Below are 18,706 nucleotides of genomic sequence, written 5' to 3' on the forward strand. Positions count from 1 at the left end.
GTTCATTTTTGTCAAATCACGTGCTGTCCTGGAGGCAGCGGAGCTGATGAAGCCTGGTTTCCTACAGGATTCTTTCCTTCCACCCCAAAGCTCTTCCTAGTCCCTCCACGGCACGAAATGTCCCTTGTCACCCTCCTGGATGCCTTGGGGCCAACCTGGTGATCCCCATGAGTTAAAGCTGCTCGCTGTGGCCATGGTAGCCCTGTGCCATCCTAACTTTCCCTCACTGGGGGTACATGCACGTGTCCACCACACAGCTCCCTCACGCTCTGGGGTGACCACATCCCCCCCCCCACAGGTAAGAAAGGTTCACTCTACACCCGCAGTGCCTCGACCAGCAGCACAGGGCCTATCCCCACCGCTCCCTCCCTGCCCCTCACAGCCCCCGGGGCCAGCAGGAGCTCCGCCACCGGGACATCCCGGAGCAATCCGCGGGCTGCGCCCACCCTGGGGCCGCCAGGTCCCGCCCGGTGAAGGGTCTCGCTGCCGAGCCGAGCCGGCCCGAGCCGTGCCCCGCGGGCTGGCCGGCGGCGGGGCGGGAAAGAGGGAGGAGCCGCGGCGGAGGAGCCGGGCGGGTTTCCTGGCGAAGCCGAGGCGGGCAGAGCAGGCGCCGGCTGCGCTGCGTGGCCGGTGCAGGTTGGCGAGAAGTTATTGCCGAGCTCCCCCGGGGCGAGGCGTGCCCGTGTCCGCCTCTGTGTCCGGGAGAGGCGGCTCCTCCCGCCCGCAAGCCCGCTCGGCATGGCCGGCCGCCTCGGCCGCGGCGTGTGCCGGGGCAAGCGGGGCCGGGGGTCCCGCGGCGGGGGCGCGCTGCTGGCGCTGGGGCTGCTGGCCGCCCTCGGCTTCCTCGCCTGGCGGCGCGGCCCCCCGCCCCGCCGCGGCGACCCCTCGCCTCCGCCGCCCGCCGACGAAGCCTCGCTGCGGAAGCCCGTGTACGCCAAGCCCGGCCCGGAGCCGGGGGCGCTGGGCGAGCTGGGCCGGGCGGTGCGGCTGGAGCTGAGCCCGGCCGAGAAGCGGCGCCAGGAGGAGAGCATCCGGCGGCACCAGATCAACATCTACCTGAGCGACCGCATCTCGCTGCACCGCCGCCTGCCCGAGCGCTGGCACCCGCTGTGAGTACCCGGGGGGCAGCGGCGGGGCCTCTCCGCCGCCCCTCGCACCCCGTCGCTGTTTCCAACCCGCTAAACAGCTTTAAAACCGCAGCCCTCACTAGCAGGCTTGAAGCCGTCGATGCTTTTCCTTCTGCTCCCTTCTGAAAGGCATAAAAATGGCCCGATGCAGGTGCTTGTGTGACTCGGGAGAAGCCAAGTCCCTCTGCTACCCCCAGCAGCCTGGTGCCAGCCCGGGAGTGCAGTGCTTCTCCTGCTGCTGTCCCTTGGGTAGGTCACCGCAGCCAGCACGCTTTTTTCCAACCACTCCCAGCTCTGCGAACATCGTACTTCCCAGAATTCAGCCTTGCACTGCACTTGAGGGGCTGATGCCGTGCAGGATGAAGCAGGTTGTTTTATCACCAAGCAGGCTCAGATACAGACTTAGCAGGGTCCCATGCTGTTGTGTTATGTAGAAATGCCCCCTGAGATGGATAATGCTCTTCTAAACTGGTGCTTTCCGTGTTCCTCAATAGTCAGTTGTTGGGACAATTTACCAGAGATAATGGCATCAGTGCTTTAAAAATAAGGGTTAGATACTATTCGATGGTCCTAGTTGGCAGGCAACAGTTTGGTGCGGTCATGAAGCTGCTACTGCACAACAGGTTGGGTTATATGGTCGGTTCTGGCCTGATGCAAATGCTTTGCTCGGTGGTTCAGAGGTATTCTGTCCTTTGGTTCAGTGGTGCACCACGAGTGGGCAGCCAGCTGGGGAGAAGAATGGTCTTAAACTGTACATTGACCAGTTGTGGGTATGTGCCTTCAGCCAAAGAGGGCAAAGCTATGGTTGCTACCAGCCCCTCCAAGTCCTTTTCCCTGTTCCTCCAGGCCTTGGCTTCCACCAGTTTATTTCATTGCAGCGGGCTTGTGTGGTTGCAAGGAGCTGTGGAAAGGGCAGGGTTCTGCCTCCACCGTACCTTCTCTTTGTGTCAGTGTGTCCTGGCTGGTAGCTCACCCGATTCTAGTTACAATTGCTCAATCTAAAACATGAATCTTATGGTAGCTCTTAAAAAATCACAGTGCGAATGCAAGGCATTTTTATCATAAACTTAAGCCTGGTGGTAGGCTTGTTTTTCTTAGTTAGGTTTTACCCTCCCTTTAGAAGCAGTCTTTAGATCGTAGGCTAGAAAGGACCACTTTAGTCGCGTTCCTACAGGAAGAATTTAAATCATTTTAACAAATTTCTTTGGACTCCTGCCATTTCTCTCAGACAGGATGTTGGAGGAAATGGAAGATCACAGTTGTTGAGCAGGGGACATTGTAAGTAAAGGGGGGAGATTCCTGAAATGAAAGTAGTGTAAGTAGACAGATAAATCTTGCTACAATTAAGCATCCTTTTTGATTTTAATATTTCAATGTTGAAATGACAAAATAGATCCAAACTAAAGGATTGCAAAGCGTCAGTGATGTAATCTTGGAGATAATTGTCTTCTGAAGATAGGGCTGTATTGTACTGCTTTAGTATCTGCTGGTACACTGAAGTTCTTCGTGCCTTTCTGCACAGTTAAATCTAAATTATGGCAGGAATACCACAGAACATGTATCCAACTCACACAGCAAATGTAAACAAGAAATCCCCAAAGACAATTTTGCAATAAGGTTGTTATTACCTTTCTTAAGAGGGAAAACTGTGTAAGAGATAAGTGGAAAAAAAAGAAGTACTAAAAAAGGTATCAACAAGCTTGTACTGACCAAAAATTCATTGCACTTCAGTGTAACGTTAGAGGCTATATGGATATGTCAAGTCTAGGAAATATCTGGTTTACTTTATTTTCAGGTTAGTAATGCTTGACCAGCCAGTTCAGTTCAGCATTTCATGATCTTTAATGCACATTGGGGCGTTAGGAGAGGCTGATGGCAGGAAATAAGAAGTAATGGTAGACTTCATCTGTCCCTAAAAATGATGCAAAAGCTACATTTTTAGATGTGATCAATGAAACTATTCTGGTACCTAATGACGGGAAAGTGACAGATATACCACTTTTTTTTTTAGTGGCGCTCTGGAGGAGAAGAAGAGAACTGTGTACTGGTAAAGCTTGGACCTCTTCCAAGTTTGTTATTTAGAAACTGTGGTAAGGAATAGAATTAGTTGCATGTAGATAGGTGTGGTCTGTTGAGAAGGAGTTGGCCTGGCTTTTGTCAGGCATGACATGTCTCAAACCTATTGGAGTGCTCTGAAAAAGCAGAACAACTGTATGGATAAGAAGGCATAATGTGTTGGTATTCTTGCAGCCTTTTGATGAGTTCCTTAAACAGGTGTGAAATAACGTGGAAATTCCTTAATTATCCATAACTGGATAAAAGCTGGGAAGCAGTCACTTACTTTTTTTTTTGTAGTGAAGGAAGGCTGCTGGTAAAGTTCCACAGAAATCTTGCGGGACCCAGTGCTGTTCATCTTATGGGAAGGCTCCTATAATGAAATGACTAATGTGCAGCTCTTCAGCCTGGAAGACAAGCTACTGAGGGGTGCCTCTTGCTGAGTCACTGCAGTGCGAGGTTGGTGCATGAAGTGGGTGAAGCAAATTGAGCCACCTCCTTGCTCCAAGAATCCGTTTGCTGTAAAGTATAAGGAAGTCTGTCCACTGTGAAATTCAAATCAAGGATTCATCAGATATTAACAGATAATGGGCTTGGAGGCATTCTGCATTCTGGGCTATGTGCTTTTGGTCTGTTTCAATATATTCTTATATGTTTAGAGGTGAGTCTGGAAATTTAGATTGAAGGAAAATGGGAAGATGAAAAGAAAGGCAAATAAATATTGGCAACGTCCCCATTACCTGAATGCTCCACTGCTCCTTTTAGTCTTAATGTCCTCCCACGTTCATTAGTGACCTACTCTCTGGGTGATACCAACTATAATTTTTGAATATAATCTTATAATAAGACGGAGAATATCTGAACTATTAAACCTTTCAACCTGATCTGCAAAATTACGGATATAAAGTGCTGCTTTATCAGAAACTAGTGACATAATTTTTTTCTTCTTGATGTGTATTGTACATCCTGGGCTTGCTGTCAGACCAGACATGTAGCAATAACTATTCACTAATAAAAGGTAGTTGTGGAGGTGTCCAGTGTTGTGTGGCTGTAATGGGCAGGAAGAGAAGGATGATGGTCTGAGTTTAGCCCCCAAAATAATATAGTGTTTGACTACAAATTCTATACAGATGTTATGCACTGTATTACAAAGTTTGATCGACATTAGATATTTCTCCTACTAATAGATTCCTGCAGATGTAAATGTTCAGAGGACCTTTATTCCTTGTTCTCACAGACTACCATAACGTGTTATTCTGGGAACTGATCATGTTTCTCTAGATTTACAGACCTAGAGTGTTTGACGACTTCTATAGTTTCCTTTAGATGGTTGCTGCTTCCTTTAACTGTCTTAACTTGAAATCAGCAACTGATAATACTGTGTTTCATCACACAAAAACTTTTTGGTCTTATTTGGGCTAGAACTGTGTGCATATAGACATTATATACATAAATAATTAAACCATAATCATATTTTCTATAAAATATAGGTAAGAACGTTTACCAGAAGATTTACCAGGAAATTACCAAACGGTGATACAATATGTGAAAGGCTGGGCGTGAAATATGTCAGAGGATCATAGAGTGACTGAGGTTGGATTAAATCTCAGGGGTTTCTGGTCTAGCGTCCTCAAAGCAGGCCAACTTCAGGGTTATTGCTGCAGGCTTTCCTTGTCTGATCAAATTCAGAAAGTCTCAAAGGACGGGTACTCAGCAGCCTCTCTGGGTACCTCTTTCAGGGCCACTGTGAATTTTTTCCCAATCATCATGTTACCTAGATGGGCCAGATTTTCTTCTCAAAGTCTGTCCTTCATTTTTTCCATTTATACAGTGTGCAACAACAAGTAAGCATCCTGTCAACCACTGACTTTCTGAGGATCCTGCTGGGTCTGTTCCCCTGCAAGTGCCACACAGTGGGCTCAGGCCTGTGCGTTTTGGCTCCTGGTGCTGCTTAGCATTCTCTCCCAGGCAGCATGGCACGTCCCCTCTTGTAGGGTTTCTCCTGACGAGCTTCTCTTCTGGTCTGTGGGACTGCACAGCTCCAGGATCTCTTGGACAGTCTTGTACAATGTGTGAGAAAGACATTTCTAGTTTTTCTGCGTGAGGTCTTTTCAGTTAAGGACTGTGCCCAAGAGTTTTTCCTGATTTTAGACATTCTACCTCTTTTTTTTTTTTTTGAGGGGAGTGTGGAAGGGAGGTATATTCTTCGCAGTACGTGTGCATTGCCCATTTATTCAGGGATGGTTTCCTTTTGGCTGGCTCTAGTTATAGGAGGAGCAAGGCAGGGAGAGGCGCTTTCGTGCTGACTAAGTATTTTTCACATACTCGGCATTTCATGCTGTCTTTTTCATGGTGGAAGCCCGAATCAGCCCTTTGGGCTTCATTTCACTCATGCTGAAAAGCAAACGGAGTTGCAAGTCTTTTCTGTCATTCCTTACCTGGCAAGTTATTTTGGGTCACCACAGAACCCCCCCCTCCAAACCCTGAATCTGGTCTGCTTAATCATTAACAGCTGTAAAAAGTCTTAGAGGTTCGTTCTTTAATTCTAGATAATTTTCTGTGGTTTGGAGAGAGGGCTTGTTTAAATATATGTAGATATGTCTTTAAATATACATGTGCTTAAATACATGCACATACAGAGCTTAGTTCCTCTATCACCATCGTTATTTATGCCTGTAGTATTATTTCTTTTGGGGGATGTTGTCCTTGAGTTCAGAGTAGCAGACTTCTGCTAAGATTGTCCTGACTTTCAAAACTGCTTTTTCCACCTATTCCGGGATTTGAGTGTGAGTCACTTACTGTTCCTCTTGGTACTGTGTTTTGTTTAGTTTGCTGGATTGTAAATACCAAATTACGTAGTCTGCTCATCTGGCATTATCTCACTAGCAAATTCCCCGAGCAACCTTCAAGACTGGTTTTGCTCCACACTAAAAATGACAGCACCTTGTTTCTATGGGCCGGCGGCTCCCGCCAGGATTTTCACCTGCTGCCGTGCTGCAGGAAATGGCGCCACAGCTGGGGGTTTCCTCTCCAGTGCCCTGGCTTCACTGTGAGCTTCTCATTTCATTTTCAGATAGCAGATAAAAAACAGTAGTGACTTCTTAATGCCAAGGAGTCCACTTTCACCATAAGTGCTGTGCTTACCTGCAGAAGTTTGAACTTGCCCGTGTGCCTCTTTGCAATGCAGGCATTGCCTGCACCTGGGTTTATTAGCTATGCCCTTGCTTTACAGCTGAGCAGAGTCCAAACCAGACCACACTTCCCTACTCAAGAGCAAACGTTTTGCGTAAAACACTTGCAGTGTTATACACTTTCAGTATCTTCGTAACACTGTGGTTTAGGTTTTTTTTGCTTGTTTTTGTTTTTCTGAGCTTTTCTGGAAGGGATGATTGGTTATCAGCAACTACATTAATCATGATACCTTGTAGTCATTACTTTATTAGTTTGCAGAGTTGTTCACTTGCGTAAATATAGGCTTTAGACCCACAAAGCGGAGTGTAACTGGGCCTTCTCATTCCTTCCTCCGGCAGTTAAGTGGAGGAGTAATACATCTCCAGCACTAATACTATTTTTTTATTTTTTTTAATAAGTAGGCTTTCATTTTGTAGCAGTACAAATACAACAGTGCTTCCACATGTGTTTTGGTACTTTGGGATATCTTACTATTTTTGAGATGCTGTTTCCTATCTTCTGTAAAAAATGTGTCGATTGTCTTTGCCATTATGCTTCTGTTCAGTGGTCACCCTCCAACATCTAGTAGAGCTCGCAGTGTTATTTCGTGAACGCTTTTCTTTATAGTTCTTTGCGGAGATCCTCAGCTTCCCCTGACCTCTAGATGACTGCTTGGTTTCAGTTGGTTTCATTTTAATGTGACATAGTTCCCAGATCAGTGACAGTAAAGCACAAAGTGTTTTTTTTTTTTTTTTTTTTCCAAACAGTGCTTTCACTATACACAAGTGTCTCTAAGGACCAGGTGCATCTGCACCCTGCCGTTACTGATGGTTGCAATAACTTTCAGTTATTGTATTACTTTGCAAAATTTTTTTCTTGTCCTGAATCAAATTACTCACTTGAAGGTAAATTTTTGAATGTAGGTGTAGGAAATCATATAGCTTGGTACAAATGAAAGTGTCTCACTGATTTGGAAGAAGATTGCAAATGTGGGTAGCCATTTGAGCAAATGACAACACTGCTTTAAATCTGCTAAATAAATAAATAAATAAATAAATAAAAACGTATTTTTTTCCCAATGGATATGTGCAGAAATGCTTTCCAGAAGCTGGGCTAGGTAGGAGCATCTATAGTCTTTTTATAACATTACAGAATTAGGAGGATCTATAGATTAAAAAAAGAAAGTGAATATTAGGATATGGATTTATAGACGATTTTTTTTTCTTAATACATTTTTAATCTGGTTTAAAGAGGTTTGTATTTTTCTTCAAACTTCTTCACTAAATTTACTTGTATATCAGAAGACTTTCTTCCTTGCATCTTATGGTGTTTTTATAGCAGCCCTTTATGACCTGAAATCCCAAATAGGTGTTTGGAAGTCTTATCTTTTCAAGACCTTATTGCCACCGGTAAAATAAGACTTTTAAAATAATCTGGAAAACTGCTCCATAATCTAGCTAGCCTCGCTTTTCAAAGACTTGGTCACATTACAGTCTCATAGACTGTGCTGTGTCCTGGGAAGGGAGTCTTTCCTATCGTGATGTATTCCCCCAGATGCATGTTTGACAGCATGGATCCGGACTGTGGCTTCCTGCCAGCATAGAGGGGAGTGGGTGGCAAGAGGTACAGCTGGTGTATCTCCAACTCGCCCTGCTGACGCCTTCACCCTGATAATTTGGCCATCCTGGCAGTTATCGGGAGCTTGCCGCTAATCTGCTTTGCTAAGCAGAGCAAGGCACACCTTCCGTAAACTTCAACACCTTTTTCTGCAATATCTGAGTGCTGTGCAGCTCGGGGGTGTGCAGAACCAGGCGCAGTCTTTGCATTCCTTGCTCGGATAAGGCTTTAAGGCTTTTAATTTTTAAGCAGAACTGATGCTTATTTCAAGGTACTCTCAGCTGAGAAAATATATAAGAATGAAAAGTCGGGTGGTGTTTGGAGGAGATAAGAATAAGCCTATTTATCATATCCTTCAACTGTGTTGAAAATGTTGCACTTACATACCTTGGTTTGGGTTTTGATGCAGTAGGGCTGCGTGGCTTTTGGCGCAAACAGTGGGCATTATGCATAGATTGCTCTCACAGGGAGGAGCGAGGAAGGCTTTTCAAACACAAATTCATCCTGGAGCAGGTAGTACAGCCACAATAACTGCAGGTTGGCTCAGAAAGCAAGGCTGCAACCTGTGTCATGCTTCTGAGCTTGGGATGCTCATGGCTGGCTAAGAGGAAGGCTCAGGGGAGGTACAGCTTTGGGAGGGTGGGACAAGGAGGTATTTTCTCTTGGCAGTCCCTCACATTGATACCTCTGTGATTTATGGGGTGGAGGAGGTGAAATTGGATTCAGATGCCCACTGTGTTCAAATTAGGAAGAGAAAAGGCACTTGTGTGGTGAGCCAGTGTGCCACTGCCTGCCCTCACAAACCCAGCAAGCCTGGTCCCTGACCTACTGGGTCAAACCCAGCCCAAAGAAATGTCTAGCTCTGCTGACAGGGTGATACTGTGACAATGCACATGTGGCATGTCAAGTACCACGGTCGCATAAATAACATTAAATCAGGTATGGCAATAGCATGTACTCTTCTGAACTTCCTGAGAATCTTGAGCTTGCCTATGGTTTTGGACTATGTAGTGAAAATTTAAAAAACAAACTTAAAAAATGTTAGCAGTCTAAAACAGTTGTATTGTGGTAGATTACTGAGAATAACTGAAACCTACTGATTTTCACTACAGACTTTTTCATTAAAATGTAGTAGTCTGTTACTTCTAAAAGAGAGGTATATCCTTACAAAATACTAAATTATTTGTGAGCAGATTGTGTTCTGAACAAACCTCTGAAAACTCAGTTTCATATATTTTTTTTTCTTAAAATACGAGTATCTGGGCATGTAGAACATAAAATTTGGATATTAAAAATGTATTTTCTCCTGCCATGTTGCTGTTAGAGCTGTGGTGGAAGTCTTGCACAGAAGTATGTCAGCAGCCATTCTTTATGAACTCATGGCAGCGTGCCCAGTCTACACACGTCCATGCTCTCTCTCCCTGCGTATAGATACGCATCTCTGAGAGAGACAGCTCTTCAAAATGAAATAAATTGAGTGATTACGCTAATTGACACAAAAACTCCCCAAAACAGCCCATTTAATTTTGTTTAGGATTCTCCTGACTGATGTCTCCTTAGTTTCTAATGGATAACCTAATTGCAATGCTTGCTAACAACGTTTTGTAGTATAGTAGATTCCACAGTTAAATTATTAAACTTGTCAGCCTTGCAGCCTCAGTTAGAATGGAATTTGCAAAGGCAGTGTAAAGAAATAAAATGAAAACCCCACAAGACTGTTGTTGTATGGTGATACGTTTTCATTTGGTGAAGGTAAATGTTTGAGTAGATGCTGTAGAGAAGGATCAAGAAAAGATGGTAGACAGTGAATGTGTTTTTAAGTTTGTGCTCCCTGAAGGGAAGGCACGTACCAGGGTTATTCTCTCTCTCTTCCTGTCTAGGAATTTAAAGATTTGTAGCTGAACACAATTAGAATTAAAGTTGAATTAGAATATAAGTTGATAAACAAAAGCTTTGCTTTGTATAATGCTTATTTGTATAAATACAAACAAATCCAAACAAATCCCTGTGGTAGAATGAGGCAATGAGAAGAGTGGTGGAATTTGTTGGAATTCAGATGACAGAGCTGTTGTGTTTATTTCCCATGCTTAGAAATGTCACGTTTACTAGCAGCTCTTTCCTTGTAACCACATGGTGCTTCTTTGAACTGTTTGGTGGTTACGATACTGAGGTTCAAGGTGGTGTATCAGTCACTAGTAGGGGCCATGGGTAGTTTCCTCTCACTTAACTTCAGCCACGGAAAGAAAAGCATCTACTCTACTATGAAACCTCTGTTGACAAAGGAGAGGTGAGGGCCTACAGAGGCCTGTTTGTCCATCCTGAATAAGTATCACAGGGAATGTGAGGGGGATCACGTTCTGTGTTTGTCTTTATGGACACGCAGAGCCCAGACAACCAGTTCAGGGATGGCACCTGGCTTTCAGATGGTTGCCGTGAGGTGCAGGTAATGCTGTCTGACCGTGGGCCCCCGGCCTAGGCGAGGACAGTGTTGGACGCTTAGGGTTGGCGCTGGAGCGTGCCTTAGGAGCGGAAAGCAGCTTGCAATATAGGCAGTATAAATACACATTCTCTATCTGCAAAAACATATTTTTGGACTACTGTCACCAGTTTATATCCTCCCTGTCATTTTAATGACATATTGTAACTGATATGCGTTTGTTGTTCTCAGTAACCCAAAGTAGGAGTGAAGTGATTCACATAGAAAGTAGGGGCTTGGATACTTGAGTGACACATGGGGAATGGAAATGCATCTGGAAGTTTGCAAGGGTGGATACAGAAGATGTGATGTGAAGATGGTTGTTGTAAGTAGACTCTGGGAAATGGAGGAGACCACTAGTCGTGAAGTCAGGTTTCATATCTGTAGTGTTTTTTTTTTTTAAAGCTTATTTTTCTTTTTAAGTGTTAATGTTTAGTGTTGATATGTATCCTTAATTGTTAAGCAATGACACTTCTAAACATTTTTATTTCAGAAAATCATTCTTTTTCATGATTTTCTTGCATCATTATTTTTCTAGGGTTTAAGCGCTTTAGCTTTGTGACCTCTACAATGACATTATTTTTTAAGACTGAGCAAAACTATCTGAAATTTCCTTCAATATAGAAAGATAAAAGTATGCTGCGTTTTAGCGACAATATTTGAGACTGGCAGCCATTTAGCAATAATCTAGGAATGGATATGTGTGTTGGAAATAACTTCTGAGTTAAACATGCAAACTTGCATAGAAGCTAAATGACAATTTTTATTTTTATTTTTTTTAAGTTAGAAGTTTTCAAAATGTTAGCTGGTACATGCATGCTGATTGTTCCCCCCCCCCTCCCAGAATAAATGCAATGCACTAAGAAACTGAGCTTTTGGTAGTGCTCTGGGTGTTTTGGTATGTCAGGTGAGTGAGGTTTTCCTGCTAGGTGGAAGCTGGCTGCAGGGACTGAGGGCTGAGAGCAGGCACAGGCAGCAGCCACAGGGAGCCAGCTCTCCTCCTTGCCATGCTAATAGGTCACTGTGCTTGATAAGAGGTTTTTTTTTTTTTTTCAGTTTTAGCCTCTTTCTTGACTTCACAAACCTAAGAAACACAGGCTCTGCTCTGTCCTGTAACAGACTTTAAGAGACTTTTCTCCACAGCCTTGGTAATGCTCGATGGAGGAGGCAGAAATGCACGATGAATCAGGAGCAGTCTGGGGACTAACATATTCTCTGCCAAATTATGTTTCCTGTCTCCAGCATGTAATTTTCAAGCAAATCCATTGAAGTCTTTAATCTATAATTAGGTTTATAAGCTTCTTTAGACCTTTTGGATTTCCTTTCCCTTTTTAAATAAGGGAATGCAACTTTATTATTCCATGAATCTTCTTGAGACATTTTCCAGAGAAAGCTTTCCTGGAGGTTTTCTCCTATTTATTTTCTCTTTCCTTAAGTTTTCTAAAATGGGTAGGTAACGATCCTGTTTCCATCAAGAAATGAACTGAAATTACCTCTTAGAAGTGATTGTGATATATAACAAGATTTTTTCCTGGCAGTAATGAACATAATTGCTTTTCAATAGGCTGAAGTAAATATGTATTTCTAAAATTGGGTTCATATGGTTGGTTTTCTGTGATGTTCTTAGAGAAAAAAAGTTAATTAAAATGTTACTCCTTTTCATGTGTTAATACATGAACATTTGGCAAAGTAAATTATTTCTGTCACCAGCCACTGGTGTGAGGTAGATCTCTGTATGTAGTGTCTTAGCAAAGATTACAGCCTGGAGGGATGAGCAATTTTGTACTTCACTGTGTGAGTGCGTGTGTGTGTCTACGTGTGAGTAGATGCGTGTATACATATATAAAATGAATGGTGTTACATAGCATTCTTGTCATGTTTGAGAAACACGTCTGTGTTCCTACTCTGCCCAAGTATCGTTTCTCGTCATTGCTTCCTCATTTTTCAGGTATTTATTACAAAAGTACTCTACATACCTTTTTTTTTTCTTTTCCACTCATAAAAATTTTAATTTTAGGAGTGTTTTCTCAGATACAAACTTTGTTTCACTTGTTATACCACAGATCTTACCAAATATTGCCTACTCTTTAAACAAAACTATAAGAAGTCTCTTTATTGCTAGCACAGCAGCATTGCGTAGCAGTAAATGTGGTCTCAGTGTGCTCTAGCTCTAGGTAAGCAGTTCCCGTATCATTCTCTGGGTGTTTTGAGGGGGGGACTACTGTACGTTGCTGCCATATTTGCTTCTTTTTTTTTTTTTCTGGTTCTGCTTTGGTTTACCCATTCAGCCCTAAGTTGTGTGGGTTTTAGAGGATTTCTGGTCTTGATGGGAGAGACATCTTACGTGCTGCAGTACCTTCTGGTCCTCAGCAATTTACAGAACCTGAAGTGTGACCCTGTGCTCCCAACAAACCTTGGTGTCTTCCAGGCAGTAAGCAGGAAGCACAGAAAGCCTCTCAAATCTCAAAACCATTTATTTTGGTGGGTAGCAAACTTGCCAATACAGAGGGCTTGAAGAAATGGGGAAAAGTGGTGATAAGTACTGACGTTATTTTAAAATTCTTTCAGATGAGGGAAATCTTTAATTTATACTTTTGGCTCATCTGGAAGTTTCTTGGCATCCTTATGTTCATTTAGGGAAGTTCATATATATTTTTATAGGAAATACCTTCTGGAGCTTAATTCAAAGGTTTGCAAACCTGCTGGCTCTCCACGGAGTGAAAACCATGCATTTTTAAAATTATGTGTTTTTATGGATTTCACTATTATATCTTGGCAGCTCTGTGGTCTTCCTGAATTATGCTTTAGTGTACATACTTCTTAGTTTTGTTACTGCTTTTTTTCTTTATATATTGCTGTTTCTTCACAGTTATATTTTGACTGTCTAGCACTTGTTTTATTTTCCAAAATACAAGTGTACAGTAATTTATATTTTTTTTTACCCCACTTCAGTTTTTTATTTCTCCTTTTTTTTTTCTTTCCGTAATCTGTGAGTCGTATTTTAACCACTGCTTGCTCCTATACCTGTAGTAATTTTGTGCAAAGGCAGCTACTGCACATACACCAGCCCTCCTATTATTTTTCTGTTTAGATATTTTTGGGGGCTGCAGAATTTTAGTCATAATTTTGCTGTAGAAATAGGACTTCTGGAAGGCCAGCTTTCTAAAAGTGTTTGCATGACTACTCCAGATACATAGGGTTCTTCTAAGATCCTTTAGATAGTCTTTTTTACAGTTAGTAAGTAGCATATGGACTCTTCATTTGAGAGTATTTTTCTGAAAATTAACAAATTCTTTTGCACTTTGACTAAATGTAGTCCCCTTGCTTACAGATGCAAAGAGAAGAAGTATGACTACTATAGCCTGCCAAAAACATCAGTTGTGATAGCTTTCTATAATGAGGCTTGGTCAACTCTTCTGCGGACTGTTCATAGTGTTCTCGAGACATCTCCAGATATACTTTTAGAAGAAGTTATCCTTGTGGATGATTACAGTGACAAAGGTAGGAAGAATAATTCTAAACAATGTTGGATCTGTTTTGTGTGGTTTTTGGTTTTGTTTTTTTGTCAGCCAGTCCACAGGAGGAAAAGATCTGCTCTTCTGGTAACATACCATGAAATTGTACAAAATGGGAATCTAACTGGAAACATTTTGTCTCTTCCATGGCAGTGAAAATTTCAAGTTCTGGATGAAATTTAGTTTTGAATGGGGCAGCATGTTCGCTTTGCTGTAGTGCGAGTGCCTGCATACATGTATAACTGCAGTCTGGTCAGAGCATTTCACGTTTGCTAATTTGAGCATGTTTTGGTTGCTCCAAGGTTGTGCTGGTGCCATTTATAGTAATAAGTAAAGAGTTTGTCCGTTTTTATGTGAATTATGGGACACAAGCCAATGCTGACTTTTTCTACCACACACGAATTGTGTTAAGAACAAAACTTGTGCATAGTAAAGCCTTTACATTTGAGATACACCTAACAATTTGGAAGTGACTTGCAGAGGCAAATATGAAGCATTCTGTTTCTTAAAAGAACTGACTTTTGTCCATCCTTACCCTTTCCTTACATAGACAGGATAGCAGAATCAGAGCTCTAAGTCCAAGCATCTTCAAAGCACTACTGTAAGTTCTATGCTTCTGGAAAAAGATCATTCTGTAGCGTGCCATAAATGAATAAATAGAGAACTATATTATTTTCTTTCTGTTGTTACAGAGCATTTAAAGGAGCGTTTGGAAAACTACGTGGCTGGCTTACGCAAGGTGCGTCTTATCCGTGCAAACAAGAGGGAAGGGCTGGTTCGAGCCCGACTGCTGGGGGCTTCTATAGCCAAAGGGGACATCCTGACCTTCCTGGACTGCCACTGTGAGTGCCATGAGGGCTGGCTGGAACCACTTCTGGAAAGGTAGAGTTACGCTCCGTCCTGACTTTGTCCTGAGGCAGAAGGAAAAGAGTCAGTTTGGCACATTCCTGCGCTCTGCAGGGGAAAAATTGCTCTTCACAGACCTTTTCCAACGGTTACCACAGCCTGGTCCCTCACGCAATGCAAGTATTTTTCTCCTGGCAGAGGGATAGAAAGTAGGAGTCTGGAAGATGAGGAGGTAGACTATTTATTTATTTATTTATTTTTCTTGAGAGCCAGGCTGCTCTTTTTCTTCAGAGAAGTGAAAACTTTGTTTTCAGGAGGAGAATCCACCCCCAGCTGTGAAACTACCTTAGGTAACGTGGTTATCAGCCTGGGTGAGTAAGATGATCATCTCAAAAGATATGGATCCTGAGACATCCTCTTTTTCAGGACAGCATACACATAAGGAGGTTAGAAGAGAAGTCAATAAACTCCATCTTCCTAGTCCTGAGCTAATCCAAACTGGTTGCGATACAAAGCATCATGGGGCAGGTAGGACAGGGAGGAATTAATGTTATGTCAGCAGTGACTACTACTTGGAACACCATTTCTCCTAGGATACTGTAATTTAAAGCTGTGTAGTTTCTCTATATTACAGGTCTTTAATATTATTAAAATAATATTAATATTTAATATTATTTTAAAAAGAAACCAGAATACTAGATGTCTGGTACAAATATTTATGATAGGCCTCACCCAGTCAGCAGCCACAGAGATGCTCAAAGAGCACTTTTCCTACCGTGGGTTCAGCCACTGGTATACCTTGCTGCGGCACCCCACCATCCCATCACTGCATACATGAAGTTGTATTGCTTTTGCCCCTTTTGCTGAACCCTTAGATCTCTGCCCCCTTTGACATCATTAACAGACAATTAGAGTACCTGAATCAGACCTCCTAGATACTGCATATAGAAAAACATCTCCATTTAAAACATTTTGAAAATAAATAAATAAATCATTTCTGCAAGATCAGCGGCTTGATTTGCCTTCTGTAAAGGTCCCATCTCAGGTATTGCCTATGTCAGAGAAGGGCTGTGCAAACTGGAGAGAGATTTCCAAGAGGAACAAACGCCCCATTGTACATTTGAGATTGTATCTGGAATAACTATTTTCATCTTAGAAGTGTCTTTTTTTTTTCTTCTAAATTTCATGCTGGATATATTCCAGATAATTGTGGGTTAACTATGAACAGTACAGATAGTGTGAAGAAAGAAAAAGAATTACAAATAAAAAAATAAGTATGAAGAAACAGAGGGCAGACTTCACTTTTTTTTTAGCAAACCACTAGATGGCAGTCTTGAGAAAGAGTTTGGGTAATTCCAATGTGTGAAAAATTGCCTTCTGTAAAAAGTTATCTTTGGATGTGTCTTGGAATCGGTGCCCTTTTTGCTCTAGATGCAGATATCCAACTCTAGGGGATTGTTTGTATGGCATTGGCTCAAATGTATGGAAACAATATGACAGTGTTAGCATTTTGCCATGCAGCCACTGCTGTATTTGTAAACTGTTTGTGCATTGTACCAGCTAGTTACATCTTAATTTACAGAAAAAGTGATAGTTTTTCACTTACCTGATGACTGCAATCATGTGCCAAATATTTATTTTTTACTCCTTTTCAAGAACAACAAGGCTTTTTTCCATTTGATAGGGATTTCTTTTCTCTCTGTGTTTGTAACCTTCTCCTTGCTTAGTGCATAACCTTTATGCAAGTGAGACAGGAGACAGCAATATTTGTATAAGCCCTTTTGTGCACTCTGCCAAATAGGACTTCAGTGTAGGAATTTAGAGAAGAAAACAGCTGTGTTGCGTTTCCCCCGTGGCAACAAGAAGGGACCGTTTCATATTTAAGGCAGTCTTTCTCAGCTCAGACAATACTTTTTTGGAGCCACTTCTATTCTCCTCTGTATTTAACCACCACAAGATGCTCTAATTTCAGAGAGTTGAGTGCAACAGGGACGGAGCCCCTTGTTCAGCCTGTGGGTTTTAAGCCTCATAATCCCATGAGGAACCAACTCTCCTTGAATGATAGATACATCAGATCGTGTATGGCCATAGAGCATGTTCTTTTTTTTTTTTTTCTTCTCCTAAAGAAGAAAAACAGAAGAACATGCAAATCAGCAGATGCAGGGCTAAGCAAGTCCCAAAGTCAAGCAAGCTACTTTTTCATTGAACTAACCAGAGATGTCTAAGACTAGCATGGAAAAGACTGCTGAAGAGGGATTTAGGAGAAAAGCCTTAGCTTCAGCTTGCATGCTTGAAGTTGATCTCTTGTGGTATTAGGAGAGGCCTTTCAAGAAATTAAGGCAAAGGGTCCCACTGTCTTTTGTGAGGGCAAATACTTTTGGAAAGGAATCCAGAAAACCCTGCATGGCATTGAGACATGGGAGGAAGTTTATCTGCTTGCAGAAGTAGGCTTGCAAGGGATGTCCTCAGCTCTGATGTGTTCTTAGTACTGATAAGGATCTTAACTTTCTTTAGATCACACTTGCTGATAGTGATGTTATCTGCAGGACTATCTTGTTTGTCCTTTTAACTTCCTGTGGTGTTAGGGTTTCTTGAGGCCTCCTTGGTGATCTAATTCCCACATGGAAACATCACGTGTTTTTTTTTGTTTTAAGCTCATGGCATCTTTTTGAACTACTGTAGTAGTGTTTAGTGTAACCTTTTGAAGATGATCACATTTATAAGAACAACTGTGACTTTGAGGGTCATAGACCCTAGACACCTTATTTGTCCCTGGAGAATGATAATGGCCATGCTGAAAGATGACACAGTTTTGCCTCTGAGAAAATCCAGGAGTCCCACTTAGATCCTCTTCTCTCTTAATATTTCAGAAGCAGCTACCTGTACAAAACAAAATAGATGTTTTTTGTTGAGAATGTGATGCTAGATATGACAGCTGAGCCAGATGCAGAACCTCTTATCTCAAGCCAGCTGGCGTATCTCTCACTTCCACTGTCCAGGAAGAGCGCTGCTTGCCAGATGCCTGCAGCTGAGTCCATCCTGGTGCATCCTCCTGATGCATCCTCAACAAAAAATTGGTGATTATTCTTGTAGCTGCTTTTTGCTTGTATTGCAGCATGAGTTGAAACAGGGCAAAATTTTGTGTTTGGTATTCACCATTGTTTTCTTTTCTTGACAGTTCTGTTTTTGAGAGAAGTTTCTAATAGAAGTCACCTTTCTCTTATTTTAAAAACATCTTAGGATTGCGGAAGAAGAATCGGCTGTTGTCTGCCCTGTTATTGATGTTATTGACTGGAATACATTTGAGTACTTGGGAAATGCTGGTGAGCCACAGATTGGTGGATTTGACTGGAGGCTGGTCTTCACTTGGCATAGTACCCCTGAAAGAGAACAGAAACGAAGAAAGTCCAAGATCGATGTGATCAGGTTAATTTTTATGCATCCTGTTCTTAAAATGTCAATGTTGTGAGTGCTTTTGACTTGAGTTGGAAATGTCAGGTGCTGACAAAATATGTAATAAATGAGTGCTTACCACTTACAGTTACATTACATATTTTGTTTGGTTCCCTATTTTCTGAAGTAGCTCCAGAAAAAACACCATGCTGCTGGAAAAACTACTGCTCTAAAAAATCAAATTCCCATGTAATCTTTTGTGTGGAATCCTTATTGCACAAGTAGTCACTTCTTCAGACAAACTGCCAGACACTTACCAGCGCAAGGAAAAGTTGTAACTTCTTAATTAATAATGAAGGATGTCCTTTATGCAAAACGAAGAGATCCATGTTGTAAAAAGTGTATCATGGTCAACTGTGAAAAAGGGGAAAAAAACATGAAGCAACTAGAGAGCAGAAGTCATTCAGAAGACTATCTGTGCTGTAGCGATAGTGGTGGTTCCTTGG

General features: G+C 42.3%; 1 protein-coding gene across 1 annotated transcript in view; it reads left to right on the forward strand.

The window, feature by feature from the left end:
• Positions 1–734: 734 nt before the first annotated feature.
• GALNT12 (polypeptide N-acetylgalactosaminyltransferase 12) overlaps positions 735–18,706 on the forward strand; it is a 50,445-nt gene continuing 32,473 nt past the window's right edge. The window contains exons 1-4 of the mRNA XM_035550633.2: positions 735–1,109; positions 13,778–13,947; positions 14,654–14,843; positions 18,048–18,233. Of these exons, the coding sequence (XP_035406526.1) occupies positions 739–1,109; positions 13,778–13,947; positions 14,654–14,843; positions 18,048–18,233 (917 nt within the window). The 5' untranslated portion in view covers positions 735–738. The remainder of the gene's footprint in view (positions 1,110–13,777; positions 13,948–14,653; positions 14,844–18,047; positions 18,234–18,706) is intronic.

Source organism: Cygnus atratus, chromosome 2 (assembly GCF_013377495.2).
Source record: "Cygnus atratus isolate AKBS03 ecotype Queensland, Australia chromosome 2, CAtr_DNAZoo_HiC_assembly, whole genome shotgun sequence".
Classification (NCBI taxonomy): domain Eukaryota; kingdom Metazoa; phylum Chordata; class Aves; order Anseriformes; family Anatidae; genus Cygnus; species Cygnus atratus.